The 15,000-nt window shown below is 42.0% G+C and overlaps 1 protein-coding gene across 2 annotated transcripts in view; it reads right to left on the bottom strand.

The window, feature by feature from the left end:
• LOC122260346 (uncharacterized) overlaps positions 1-15,000 on the bottom strand; it is a 36,227-nt gene that overhangs the window by 7,903 nt on the left and 13,324 nt on the right. For both annotated transcript variants that reach the window (XM_043027576.2, XM_086537722.1), the window contains exons 5-15: positions 14,281-14,417; positions 13,997-14,128; positions 12,805-12,913; positions 12,480-12,669; positions 9,808-9,875; positions 8,622-8,762; positions 7,826-7,945; positions 7,346-7,477; positions 5,769-5,982; positions 1,094-1,181; positions 454-537 (exon numbers count right to left, since the gene is read on the bottom strand). In XM_043027576.2, the coding sequence (XP_042883510.1) occupies positions 454-537; positions 1,094-1,181; positions 5,769-5,982; positions 7,346-7,477; positions 7,826-7,945; positions 8,622-8,762; positions 9,808-9,875; positions 12,480-12,669; positions 12,805-12,913; positions 13,997-14,128; positions 14,281-14,417 (1,415 nt within the window). The remainder of the gene's footprint in view (positions 1-453; positions 538-1,093; positions 1,182-5,768; positions 5,983-7,345; positions 7,478-7,825; positions 7,946-8,621; positions 8,763-9,807; positions 9,876-12,479; positions 12,670-12,804; positions 12,914-13,996; positions 14,129-14,280; positions 14,418-15,000) is intronic.

Raw genomic sequence — 15,000 nt, forward strand, 5'->3', positions numbered from 1 at the left:
ACAGATAGAGGAGAGGAAACAGAGAGAGGAGTGAAGAAAACAGAGAGAGAGGGTAGAAGGAGACAGAGAAAGAGGAGAGAAGGACACAGAGAGAGAGGAGAGAAGGAAACAGAGAGAGAGAGGAGAGAAGGAAACAGAGAGAGAGAGGAGAGAAGGAAACAGAGGGTGAGAGGAGAGAAGGAAACAGAGGGAGAGAGGAGAGGAGAGAAGGAGAGAGAGAGAGAGAGAGAGAGAGAGAGAGAGAGAGAGAGAGAGAGAGAGAGAGAGAGAGAGAGAGAGAGAGAGAGAGAGAGAGAGAGAAAGAGAGAGAGAAAGAGAGAGAGAGATATGGGGAGAGGGGTAGAAAGGGAGAGAGGGGAAGAGGGGGAAACTGGAGACAGATAAAACAAAACAAGAAAATTCAATGATAAAGTCATAAAATAATAACATTAATAGCAACAAAGGCAAACTTACAGAATTCTGAGTAATAGTCCCAGGTTGTAACGTGTCCCCATCTCTTGTGCTTGTAGACTGCTCAACACCTAATAAATTTTCATCCTGTAATAAAGACAGACATATTTATGTACATTCCCTTATGCAGACCTACATTTATTGATATATAACAGCAATGGTGAATTCTATATAAAATATACATCTCACATGTTCCTCATATTTTTTTTTTATTAGGAGCTAAATAATAATACACAAGTGATACCAATCTTATAATAATAAATGATCCATATACTCATTAACCTTTGACCCAATGTACAGAAACTGCCAATAATAATGCTGGGTGACATGATATCACATCATACAGTGGCATCATCTGCAGCCATGGATGTGATATTATGTCAAGGCATTTTGTGCAGCCGACACAGAGTGAATGTGAGTGCAGTGGTAAGCATAGCCAGAGCAGGCAAACAGCCCAGGGTATTTGGCCTGCACACATGAAATACCCCAGTATTTAGACTGGACAGAGCCAAATCCGACAAGTCGTTATCGGTTTAAGTACAAGGATCAATTCACTGATGTGTGTGAGACCATGAGGATGAGCATATTTCTCAACTGTACAGTTGTTAGAGTATCTAGGATTCCAATCTTAGTTCTTCTTTACCTGAACAACTACACTGAAAACGTCTGGTTCCATCTTCCCAGTTATAGCCTGCGCAACTTTGTGCTTCTGGTGTTGCCGCATGTGAGATCTGAAATATATTTGACTGTCAAGTGAACTGAGCATGTTATAATCATTTTCCCAAAGTAATTATTTTCACTTTTCAAAATGCAAAGTTATAGCAACTATAGCAGCTGATTATTACTTCTAAATATCTACTACTTTATTTAGATTAAGCTGCTTCACAAAAAAGAGAAACAATGCACCAGCTACATCCCTATTCCAAAATATCTACAAATATCAACTAAATCAGACACTATTATTGACAACAAAATCAAGGATATTATTTGATGCATAACAGAGGAAACAAACAATGCTAGATTGATCCTCATTCAAAGGGTATAACCATATCCTACATTTCCCCAATTCTCACAAAACACCACTCCCTACTCCTTCCTATGCCCCCTCCCAACTACCTCAATGTGCCCCTTCCTACTTCCTGAATATGCCCCTCTCCACTCCCTGATTGTGCCCCTCCCTACTCCCTGAATATGCCCTTTCCAACTGCCTGAAAGTACCCTTTCCTACTCCCTGATTGTGCCCTTCCCTACTCCCTGATTGTGCCCTTCCCTACTCCCTGATTGTGCCCTTCCCTACTCCCTGATTGTACCCTTCCCTACTCCCTGATTGTGCCCTTCCCTACTCCCTGATTGTGCCCTTCCCTACTCCCTGATTGTGCCCTTCCCTACTCCCTAAATGTCCCCTTCCCCAGTCCCTAAATGTGCCCTTCCCTACTCCCTGAATGTGCCCCTTCCCCACTCCCTAAATGTGCCCTTCCTTACTCCATGAATGCATACTTCCCTACTCCTTGAATGTGCCCTTCCCTACTCCATGAATGTCCCCCTTCCCCACTCCCTAAATGTGCCCTTCCCTACTCCCTGAATGTGCCCCTTCCCCACTCCCTAAATGTGCCCTTCCTTACTCCATGAATGCATACTTCCCTACTCCATGAATGTCTCCCTTCCCCACTCCATGAATGTGCCCTTCCCTACTCCATGAATGCATACTTCCCTACTCCTTGAATGTGCTCTTTCCTACTCCCTGAATGTCCCCTTCCCTACTCCCTGAATGTCCCCTTTCCTACTCCCTGAATGTCCCCCTTCCCTACTCCCTAAATGTGCCCTTTCCTACTCCCTGAATGTCCCCTTCCCTACTCCCTGAATGTCCCCTTCCCTACTCCCTGAATGTCCCCTTCCCTACTCCCTGAATGTGCCCTTCCCTACTCCCTGAATGTGCCCTTCCCTACTCCCTGAATGTCCCCTTCCCTACTCCATGAATGCATACTTCCCTACTCCCTGAATGTCCCCTTCCCTACTCCTTGAAAGTCCCCTTCCCTACTCCCTGAATGTCCCCTTCCCTACTCCCTGAATGTCCCCTTCCCTACTCCCTGAATGTCCCCTTCCCTACTCCCTGAATGTCTCCTTCCCTACTCCCTGAATGTCTCCTTCCCTACTCCCTGAATGTGCCCTTCCCTACTCCCTGAATGTCCCCCTTCTACTCCTGAATGTCCCCTATCCCTGAATCTGCCCTGTCCTACTCCCTGAATGTGCCCTTCCCTACTCCCTGAATGTCCCCCTTCCCTACTCCCTGAATGTGCCCTTCCCTACTCCCTGAATGTGCCCTTCCCTACTCCCTGAATGTGCCCTTCCCTACTCCCTGAATGTCCCCCTTCTCCACTCCCCAAATGTGCCCTGAAAGTACCCTTTCCTACTCCCTGAATGTCCCCTTCCCTAATCCCTGAATGTCCCCCTTCCCCACTCCCTGAATGTGCCCTTCCCTACTCCCTGAATGTGCCCTTCCCTACTCCCTGAATGTCCCCCTTCTCCACTCCCCAAATGTGCCCTGAAAGTACCCTTTCCTACTCCCTGAATGTCCCCTTCCCTAATCCCTGAATGTCTCCCTTCCCCACTCCCTGAATATCCCCTTCCCTACTCCATGAATGCATACTTCCCTACTCCTTGAATGTGCTCTTTCCTACTCCCTGAATGTCCCCTTCCCTACTTCCTCAATGTGCCCTTTCCTACTCCCTGAATGTCCCCTTCCCTACTCCCTGAATGTGCCCTTTCCTACTCCCTGAATGTCCCCTTCCCTACTCCCTGAATGTCCCCCTTCCCCACTCCCTAAATGTGCCCTTTCCAACTCCCTGAATGTCCCCTTCCCTACTCCTTGAATGTGCCTTTCCCAATTCCCTGAATGTGCCCCTCCCTACTCCCTGAATCCCCTTCCCTACTCCCTGAATGTGCCCTTTCCTACTCCCTGAATCCCCTTCCCTACTCACTGAATGTCCCCTTCCCTACTCCCTGAAGGTCCCCTTCCCTACTCCCTGAATGTGCCCTTTCCTACTCCATAAATGTCCCCTTCCCTACTCCCTGAATGTCCTTCCATACTCCCTGAATGTTCCCTTCCCTACTCCCTGAATGTCCCCCTCTCTACTCCCTGAATGTCCCCCTTCCCCACTCCCTAAATGTGCACTGAAAGTACCCTTTCCTACTCCCTGAATGTCCCCTTCCCTACTCCCTGAATGTCCCCTTCCCTACTCCCTGAATGTCCCCTTCCCTACTCCCTGAATGTCCCCTTCCCTACTCCCTGAATGTCCCCTTCCCTACTCCCTGAATGTCCCCTTCCCTACTCCCTGAATGTGCCCTTCCCTACTCCCTGAATGTCCCCTTCCCTACTCCCCGAATGTACCTTTCCTACTCCCTGAATGTGCCATTTCCTACTCCCTGATTGTGCCATTTCCTAGTCCCTGAATGTGCCCATTCCTACTCCCTGAATGCCCCCTTCCCTACTCCCCGAATGTACCTTTCCTACTCCCTGAATGTGCCATTTCCTACTACCTGAATGTGCCCTTTCCTACTCCCTGAATGTCCCCTTCCCTACTCCTCGAATGTACCTTTCCTACTCCCTGAATGTGCCATTTCCTACTCCCTGAATGTGCCATTTCCTACTACCTGAATGTGCCCTTTCCTACTCCCTGAATGTCCCCTTCCCTACTCCCTGAATGCCCCCTTCCCTACTTCCTCAATGTGCCCTTTCCTACTCCCTGAATGCGCCATTTCTTATTCCGTGAATGTGCCCTTTCCTACTCCCTGAATGTGCCCTTTCCTACTCCCTGAATGTGCCCTTTCCTACTCCCTGAATGTCCCCTTCCCTACTTCCTCAATGTGCCCTTTCCTACTCCCTGAATGTCCCCTTCCCTACTCCCTGAATGCCCCCTTTCCTACTTCCTCAATGTCCCCTTCCCTACTCCCTGAATGCCCCCTTCCCTACTTCCTCAATGTGCCCTTTCCTACTCCCTGAATGCGCCATTTCCTATTCCGTGAATGTGCCCTTTCCTACTCCCTGAATGTGCCCTTCCCTACTCCCTGAATGTCCCCTTCCCTACTCCCTGAATGTCCCCTTCCCTACTCCCTGAATGTGCCCTTCCCTACTCCCTGAATGTCCCCTTCCCTACTCCCTGAATGTCCCCTTCCCTACTCCCTGAATGTCCCCTTCCCTACTCCCTGAATGTGCCCTTCCCTACTCCCTGAATGTGCCCCTCCCTACTCCCTGAATGTGCCCTTCCCTACTCCCTGAATGTCCCCTTCCCTACTCCCTGAATGTCCCCTTCCCTACTCCCTGAATGTCCCCTTCCCTACTCCCTGAATGTCCCCTTCCCTACTCCCTGAATGTGCCCTTTCCAACTGCCTGAAAGTACCCTTTCCTACTCCCTGAATGTGCCCTTCCCTACTCCCTGAATGCCCCCTTTCCAACTCCCTGAATGTACCATTTCCTACTCCCTGAATGTGCCCTTTCCTACTCCATGAATGTCCCCTTCCCAACTCCCTAAATATCCCCTTCCCTACTCCCTGAATGTGCTATTTCCTACTCCCTGAATGCCCCCTTTCCTACTCCCTGATTGTGCCATTTCCTACTCCCTGAATGTGCCCATTCCTACTCCCTGAATGTCCCCTTCCCTACTCTCCGAATGTACCTTTCCTACTCCCTGAATGTGCCATTTCCTACTCCCTGAATGTGCCATTTCCTACTCCCTGAATGTCCCCTTCCCTACTTCCTCAATGTGCCCTTTCCTACTCCCTGAATGCGCCATTTCCTATTCCGTGAATGTGCCCTTTCCTACTCCCTGAATGTCCCCTTCCCCACTCCCTGAATGTCCCTTTCCCTACTCCCTCAATGTGCTCTTTCCTACTCCTTAAATGTCCCCTTCCCTACTCCCTCAATGTCTCCTTCCCTACTCCCTCAATGTGCCAATGTGTACTCCCTGAATGTCCCCTTCCCTACTCCCTCAATGTCTCCTTCCCTACTCCCTCAATGTGCCAATGTGTCGTGTCATGTAAGCATTGACACCCGTCTCTTAGGCCTAATTGGTATGTATGTTCTCCCCCTACTCCTACTAAAGCCCCCCTGCTTACCCTCAACACCCCCTTCTTATTCTTCTCAATCTTTCTAAGGGAAGGGGAAATTATTAATAACTTATAAGGTTATAATACTTCTTGCAAATACAGTTCTTGAATAAGTTGACATCTTAAGTCCTAACAAGGAATGTTAGTCAATGTTAATAAAAAACAGGAGGAGAAGGAGCATAAGAATGAAGAAGAGAACCTTTCTCATTATATACCTGTAAGAATCTTCCCTCACAAAGCCACTTCCACAATCACTACATTTGAAGCTTCTGTAACATGACGGTCGACCTGTTCTGCGTCCTGCAGCTCCTCCAGCACTACCTGCAGCAGTGCGACCTCTTCCTCCTGCCATTCCACTGGTGGCACTTCCTTTCTTCCGTCCAGAAACATCACACCCATGCTTGTTGCGTACATGATATCGCAAATTGCCTTCAAAGAGAGAAATCAAAACCAAAATCAAATTTTGATATGAATAAAGTACTATATGACAAACATTCCCATAAGATAAAATAGACACAGGCAACTTCAACCTGAGCTGGATTAGGGAACGATTAGAGACCTACACCCTATCTTTGGTTTCCTAAAAAGGAATGTCTTTACAATTCTATAGATTTTGGCATATTTCATCAAATTCTCTTCAAAGGGCTGCAAAATGTAACATGATGTTTTAAAGATAAAATAAGATGAGACACAAAATAACAAATAACAACTCTCTATGTTCCATAAAGGATTTGAGGAATTTATAACCTATAGTTTATACTTCATATTCAAGCATGCTAACTCACCTGTACAACCAATATTTTTCATGAGAGAATAAGTAACTTTTAAGTAACGAGAAAGTTACCAACCACAACAATCATTAACCTGAAGACTGGTTCAAGTTTGGAGTCCATGTATATTCACACACCCTGCCATCAAATGATTAAGAATTATCTAATGCCTACACAGTGCTTTATTTCCAGGAAAACTAAATGAAAGAAATAACTTCTGTGAAAGTATCTTAACCCATTCGCGCCAGACACTTCATGCCGGGGTGTTTTCTCGCTATGTGGGGCCGCGCTGATCCTCTTAGAGCATTTTTCACCCACCCTATTTGTATGGTTTTCATGAATGCGTCTACAATGTAAAGGCACATAAAAATATTGCCATATTCAGATGATTTATTTTAGTCAAAAAACATGTTACAGCAATATCTTTTTAGTTTTATTTGATTGAACTTTGCCAATATTCTTCACTTCTATGTGAAAATAACAAAGGAAAGTGGAAGCAATCTCTTAGTGGGGCATCAAAAAACACGTTTTATACTTTTTTTTACCAAAACGAAAAGAAGAACAATATGAATAATCATACACGTACATATGAGTATGGAAATGTACCTTGTGACGTGATATCACAGGTAATCAATAAATTAGTAGTAGTATTGCATCATTAATTTTTTACTATATTTTATTTCTTGGCCAAACACATTTGATTTTACATTAGTTTGTCGACTAAGATCTTTTTATTCAACCAATCAAGAAGCAGAAATTACCATGATGTCATCAATATCACGTAGTTTCCTGTGACGTCATTTTTTTAATGTTATATCTCACTTTATGACATTCAGACACCTAAACTAAAGTAATAGAGTCTTAGAAATCTAGTGTTCTATTGCTGACGTTTCAGCACATCATATTGCCCCACCCGGAACTCGGCCAGAAAACGCACCGGCGCGAATGGGTTAAAACATGATTTGTTCACATTTATCCTACTAGAAAACTGAGGATGATAAGATACCATAAAGAAAACTCACCTGTAGTTTTGCAGGTAAAGGAACAATAGCGACACTGGAAGGGTTTCTCTTGGGAATGTATTAACATATGCTGTCGAAGACCAGTGCTACTTGTACTCACATGGTCACAGAGTTCACACTGAATAAGCACATCTGTTGATACACATGGCAAAACACTCAAATATTACTGTATTTTTGCTCCCTACATGCAATAATGTCCTTGTAGATTTAGCAATGAAATTTATGGTCATATGCAATATCTATCACCATTACAAAACTGTATGTTTTCTTAAGTAACATCAAGGTTTCATAATTATATTTTATTTACACATGGAAATTAGCAAAGCCAGAAGACCTGTGATCTTAAGTAAGCATGATAATTTTTTTTTAACCACAAAACAAAATTCATACAAACAGCTTGTACTAATTTTAAATTCATATAAACTTTATTATATAAGTTATGATCAAATAATGCAAAAATCATATTTACTGCATACATACTTGCATGGGTTTTTTCATGTTCTTTCAGCTGTTTCCTACTATTTCCAAGAAAATCGCACTTGGTACAACTGAACTTTGCTCCCTGAAAATGGTTGAGCCTCATGTGGACTGTCAAATTAGCTGTAAATAAAAATAATGTACATCCATTACCACATTCTCTTTCAGTTAGTCTACTAATTCAAGCCTGAGAAATATACCCTATATAAAAATCTTTGGATCACACAAAACAATAATTTCTTAACAATCATTACAGAAATGGCAGTACCACTGCTGATAGTTTGCACCTTTATCAAGCTGGTATAATCCAACATAGATAATTTTACATATGTATTATATTTTTGCAATATGTCTTTATCTATATCTATAACACACACAAACACACACACACACACAAATGCAAAACAAAAACAAAAACAAAAACAGGGAGAGAGAGAGAGAGAGAGAGAAAGAGAGAGAGAAAGAGAGAGAGGGAGAGAGGGAGGGAGGGAGGGAGGGAGGGAGGGAGAGAGGAGAGAGGGGGGAGGGGGAGAGGGGGGAGGGAGGGGAGAGGGGGGAGAGGGAGGGAGGGAGGGAGGGAGAGAGGGAGGGAGGAAGAGAGGAAGAGGGAGGGAGAGGGGGTGAGGGAGAGGGAGGGAGAGGGAGGGAGAGGGGGTGAGGGGGAGGGGGAGAGGGGTAGAGAGGAAGAGGGAGCGGGGAAGAGGGGAAGAGGGGAAGAGGGGAAGAGGGAGAAGGATTGAGAGCAAGAGAGCGAGAGATAGAGAAGCATATTTCTTCTTTTTCCTATTTATGTACATACATTTGATGGCACAAGCATAATCACATGCTGTGCACTTATATGGTTTAACCCCTGTGTGAAGGCGTTCATGGCGTCGGAGATCCGAACTTGTCTTAAAAGCTGCAGAGCAGTTCTCTACCATACACTGAAATGGTGTATCACCTGAAAACAAAATGAATAAATGAAGAAAGGATAAAGGGAAGAAAAAAAAGAGAGAGAAAAAACACACATTCTTATAATAAAATATATAATAAAATTAAGAAACTAAGCAAATTCATTTCAATTGTTTTGTAGATAAGATTCCTAGAACATTAATGTCTCATAACTGTCAGTCTCAAGACAGTGGTGTGGTCTACAATTATGCTGACTGAGAGACAGAGAGAGAGAGTGAGAGAAAGAAAGAGAGAGAGAGAGAGAGAGAGAGAGAGAGAGAGAGAGAGAGAGAGAGAGAGAGAGAGAGAGAGAGAGAGAGAGAGAGAGAGAGAGAGAGAGAGAGAGAGAGAGAGAGAGAGAGAGAGAGAGCTAAGAGAGAGAGAGAGAGACAGTGAAAGAGAGAGAGAGAGAAAGAGAGAGAGAGAGAGAAGAGAGAGAGAGAGAAGTGAAAGAGAGAGAGAGAGAAATAAAGAGAGAGAGAGAGAAGTGAAAGAGAGAGAGAGAGAGAGAGAGAGAAAGAAAAGAGAGAGAGAAAGAGAGAGAGAGAGAAGAGAGAGAGAGAGAGAGAGAGAAAGAGAGAGAGAGAGAGAGAGAGAGAATGAAAAAGAGAATAAGAGAGAGTGAGGAAGAAAGAGAAAACAAGAAAAGAAAAGAGAGAGAGAGAAAGAGAGAGAGAGAGAGAAAAAGAGAGAGAGAGTGAGAGAGAGAGAGAGAAGAGAGAGAAGAGGAGAAAAGAGAGAGGAGAGGAAAGACGAGAGAGCTTACCACAGAGAGAGAGAAATACAAGAGAGAGAGCGAGAGAGAGAGAGAGAAATACGAGAGAGAGAGAAATACGAGAGAGAGAGAGAGAAATACGAGAGAGAGAGAGAGAAATACGAGAGAGAGAGAGAGAGAGAGAGAGAGAGAGAGAGAGAGAGAGAGAGAGAGAGAGAGAGAGAGAGAGAGAGAGAGAGAGAGAGAGAGAGAGAGAGAGAGAGAGAGAGAGAGAGAGAGAGAGAGAGAGAGAGAGAGTGGTACAGGAATGGCATAAAGATATGATATTTCCATTACTAACCTGTATGAGTTCTGAGATGCACAGTTAGCTGCGATCCATCCCTAGCACTATAAGAACAAAGCTGACATCTGGAAACAAAAAGAAAATATTTTTTGCATGTATGACCTGCATTACATAACTATTTGGTACAGTATTTCACAGTGGGTGGGCTTAGTGCCCTGGGCTATTTGTATCCTGTGGCAATGATCAGCCGTTACATGCCAAATTACCCAGAATGAAGGCCAGACAAAGCCATGAATGACATTCACGTCACCCGGCACATCATCCATAAGTAAGGGGTTAAAATCAACCTCTATGTCATTTACCTCATCTAAGCTGTCTTACAATTCATGTAGGAGTAATTTTTTCTTTTAATGCCAGGGCGTCATGCCAGTATGGCGTTTCCAATGCAATATTGCAATGGCCCGGCGTAAGGGTTTTCACTTAGCGCGTTCCCCGTCAGGAAAGGGTTAAAAGCAAAAATGTCACTTTCATATAGTATGGCTAAATCAAGGATTTCATGCCGTGTATATATGGGGATTTTATTTAACTGGCGGGGCTTAGCAGCCTCTAACCTCTGTGAGGCTCAGTCTTAGTCATGTAACAAGAGATATTGCAGTTTAAAAAGCTTAAAAAGTTAATTTCCTTTGGGTGACTTTTTTATTTATCATTAACTTTTTTTAACTTATGGGAAGTATCAATTTATAATCTTTGTCATTTTATTCAAAGCTTGATAAAATAAAATAAAATCCATCAATTTGTTTTCACAGTAAATATAAAAAGTCAAAAATATTCAGTATACTGAGGTGATAAGTAGGATTTTTTCCTGCATTTATTCAGTTTGTACTGTTTGACCAATGAAGATGGGCTTGATCTTTTATTTACAAAGGCAGTGTTTGGAGATCATTTGTTCCTCTTCTCAATTCTAATCTTGAGTTCATGTTATAGCTCTCAAGAATTGTGCAGTTTTGAAAAAAAAAAAGTTATATATCTTACTTTTATAAGAAAAATAAGCAAACTCTTAAAATTTTGAATACTATTTCCCTGAATGAGGTGAGACCAGATCCATATCACACATGTCAAAAACTATAACCTGAGTCATTGCAGAGAAATACCATACTTTTTACCTCAGGACAAAAATTTTTCACTATTTGTAGTAAAAAAAAATATATTTTATTTTTATTTTATTTTTCAACTCATTGCCTAACGATCTAACTGGTCATCAGGAAGGGCGGCTAACAACACTAGCAGCACCGTCTAAAAATTAGAGGGATGGGAAAAGTGCTTTGTCCGCCTTCTGAGTAGTGCAGACTAGCCTAAACAATATTTTTCCATAAACCCATCATAAAATGTGGGTTTAGGCCAACTTTGGAACCCTGTAGCTCTGGAGCTAGTGCCATTACAGCCATAACACTTGATAACTGTGAGCAGATCCTGATGTTGCGTCATGTACGCATTTTAGGCCAAATCGGTACCGACATGTATGTCATGACACCCATCCACAATGGGTTAATCAAGCTTTAACCCATTGGTCGCAGTTTAAATCAAATATTTATGTAGTAGGATGGCTGGTTTACACTGTCTGGCACGATGCCATCCACGTCTATGACTAATTCTGCCTTTGCAGCAAATGGGTTAAGATGTCTATCAGGTAAGAATAAAAATGTGAAGAGCAAAAATTGCTCTTCCCCTTTCATAACTTCACCTTATGAGTTATTTAGTTTACAAGATCTCTAATTATATGACTGAGACTGAGCCCCACAAAGCCTTGAGGATGCCAAACCCTGCCAGTTACATGAATTGCACATGCATACAGAATAATCACCATAAAATCCATGATTTAGCTACATCAATTTTAAAGTGTTTCATAATCATTAAAAGTGTTTACTGTTGAGCTAAATACATCATGAGTATGGCCTAATATTATTGCTACCTTCAGTATATTAGTGTTATTAGATTTTTTTCTTCTATTTTATTTCTTTTATCTTTTCACTTTTGTCAAATAAGAGGAGGATCATATGATAAGAGGAAATGAGAAATGTGAATATCAGTGCATTTTTCTTAACCCATTTCGGACATGTGTCATAATATACATGATGGCACCGATTAGGCTAAAAGATTGGTGTCAATGCGTACATGACACAACATCGGGATCTGCTCACAGTTGAAGCGCGCACACAGTCATGAAGTATTATGGCTGTAATGGCACTAGCTTCTTTGCTACAGGGTTCTGAAATCAGCGGAAACCTGTGTTTTGTGATGGATTTATGGAAAAATATTCTTTAGGCTAGTCTGCTCTGCCTGGAGGGAGAGAACATTTTCCCCATCCCTCTAAATTTTAGCCAGTGCCACCTGTGTAGTAGACCGCCCATCCTGACTGCTAGATAAGTTGTTAAAAATGGTTAACACTATGTTTTTACTTACTTCCAACATTGGGTATAATATACCTCAAACAATTGTGTTATATTTCCTAACTGAAGTTTTATAATCTTGCTTTTAGGCTCTCTCTTTTACATAGCTATAAAGTCACTGATAGATTTCTTTTTATAGTCATAAAAAATTGGAGAAAAAGGCCTCTAACTCACAATTCCCTTTTTTTTTGTACTTGTACAAAAACAAAACAGAGCTATAATACCTAATGGTAGTTTGATGCTTTAAAATCATAAATGACGACAAAAAAAGGGCATTTTTACCTATATGGTCTTTCATTAGTATGAGTTCTCTTGTGTTTCCGTAGGCTGCCAGAGTCAATGGCTCTATACTGACATCCAGGTTCATCACATAAATACGGTCTTGAATTTGTATGGATCCTTCTATGGACTTTAAGCTTGTCTCCACGAGAAAAGCATGTGCCACAATCATCACATCTATAGGGCTTTTCACCTGTTGAAGAGTAGTATAAACAATAACTAAACCTTATTCCTTTTCTGCATAAACTTGAATGAAAAAAAAAAATTATTTTCATGATCAGAAACATTTGCACAGCTAATATATATGACTTACAAAAGTAATATATACCTGTATGTTTTCGGATATGCCGATTTAGGTCCTTGTTGCTAGATGTGCTAAAAAAGCAGTCTTTGGCAGGGCATATCTTTTCTTTGCGGATTCCATCATGTACCACAACCTACAAGATATTTATATTTTCATAAATTGAAATCATGGCATTGGGTAATAATGATTTACAAGTGTTAAAATTCAGAAGTTACTGGTATATAAAATATGAGAAAATTTACCTAATGAGGTGACTCATATATAAAAAACAATCTTTACCTCAATATAATATACACACATTTACATACTTGCAGTATCACTTTTAAACCTTGATAGGCTATAAAAAGAAAAATATATAATAACCACAGTTCTAGACAAAATCTGCAGATCAGGTATGTGGGGTCCAGCATCATTGAGTTTTTTGCTTACTTTTCAATTCAACTAATTTAAAGTGAATCTTTACAGTGTGAGCCACCCTATTGCAGGTGTGCATGAAATAGAATATCACCTTGACCAGGTTAACTCAATGATGCTGGATGGCATTATACATGACATAGTGAGGGTGGTTCAGAATGCTGGGTAGATTCTATTTTTGCTATGACAGTAGGCTGCTTTATGAAAAGTCTTCTATAAAGACAGAGTTTTATAGCTCTGGCTGCACTAGTTTTTAAGTTCCAGCTTTCCAAAGTCAACCCAACCATAATTTTTAAGTTCTTTTATTGAGATACAAGTATTGGCTTGTCTAGAATCAAAGACAAGATGGATAAAAATTCATCCACATTTATTCCTAGTGTTACAGGATTAAGTGTCAAGGCAGGGACAAGTTGTCAGAAGGCATTATCAAGTACTCAAGCATTTTCTGGTAACACAACAAATTGTGAGGATGACATTAGATTGTTCCCTGACCTCAAAAAGTGAACATGACAGACTCACACCATTCAATATGTTCATGGACAAGTTTTGATGCAAATATTTAAATAAAGTCCATAAAACATGTATTCTAAATCATTCAACTGCTTGCCTTCCTTAACGTAAGGCCACATCTTAACCCTCTCTGGACGGGTGGTACAGTACTGTACTGCTCATTCAAAAGCCCAGTGGCCGGGCGGCACAGTATTGTGCCAGCCATTTAATTGATTTAGGCCTAAGCGTTCGAAAGCCCCGGCATTGTGACATTCAAGGCTAGAATGCCCCCGTCGTCAGTGGGTTAACTTACCTCCTTTTGTGTGCTACCATGACCCTCAACCTTGCTTTCTACTCCAGCTGATTGTGTGGCTTCATCTAATGTTGCTGTCTTTGGCTGCCTTCTGTTGGATCCTGCCCGCATTCCACTATTGTATGTGTCCATCTAAATAGAATTTAAAAGATCAAAGCCTCTCATTCTCACAAAATAATAAATAATTTTAGCAGTCTCTTTGATTTTACACGTGACCCCAATTAATATGTTTTTCCATATTTTTCCACAAATCTGTGAAGATATAAACATCACCAAGTACAGACCAACTGATGCTGGTGCAGACCAAGCTGCATTTGGGGCTGATGCTGATGAGACTGTGTTGGAGCAGATGTGTAGTGTAATTGAGCATCACTAGGTACTCCATTCACAACACTTGATATCAGGTGTTCTGTGGCCACCGCTACAATGCAAAGTGTACCATGTTAAATATAATTAAACATAAACCACATAGAACTAATATATCTTTATCCTAAATTCCAGGTTTTGTGCAATTTATCCCTTCCCTGTGGCTGGGGCACATCTGTGAATGTTTAATAGACAGACACTAAAGCAAGGCTGTGGACATTTTAATATTTTGCAGGTAGTGTTGTACTAAAATCACTTCAAACTAAAAGAGTTGAAGTGGGGAAGTGAAGAGGTCTGTGAGGAGTGAACACGGGACTGGGGGGGGTTAAAATCCTCTAATCATTGTGCTCTGGGAATTTTATAAATATTTAAATTGAAACTTAAAAATAATGAGAATAGTGTTAATGTATCTTTCTTAACCCATTCGCGCCGGTTGACGTGCTGACACGTGGTCGAAAAAAGCCCCGGACCCGGGTGACGTCCTGGCACGTGCTACATTTTCGGCCCTGCCTGCATCTGCGGGAGGGCGGCCAGTAGGCGACGTGCTGAAAACGCCGCATTAGAATGATAGATTTATTACTTATACAATTCGATTTCATACTTGATTTGTCTTGAGCTACTTTTATTTATCTTCTAAA

This window comes from Penaeus japonicus, unplaced genomic scaffold (genome assembly GCF_977035675.1).
Source record: "Penaeus japonicus unplaced genomic scaffold, GWHDUDI00000001_assembly GWHDUDI00000006, whole genome shotgun sequence".
In the NCBI taxonomy this organism is placed as follows: domain Eukaryota; kingdom Metazoa; phylum Arthropoda; class Malacostraca; order Decapoda; family Penaeidae; genus Penaeus; species Penaeus japonicus.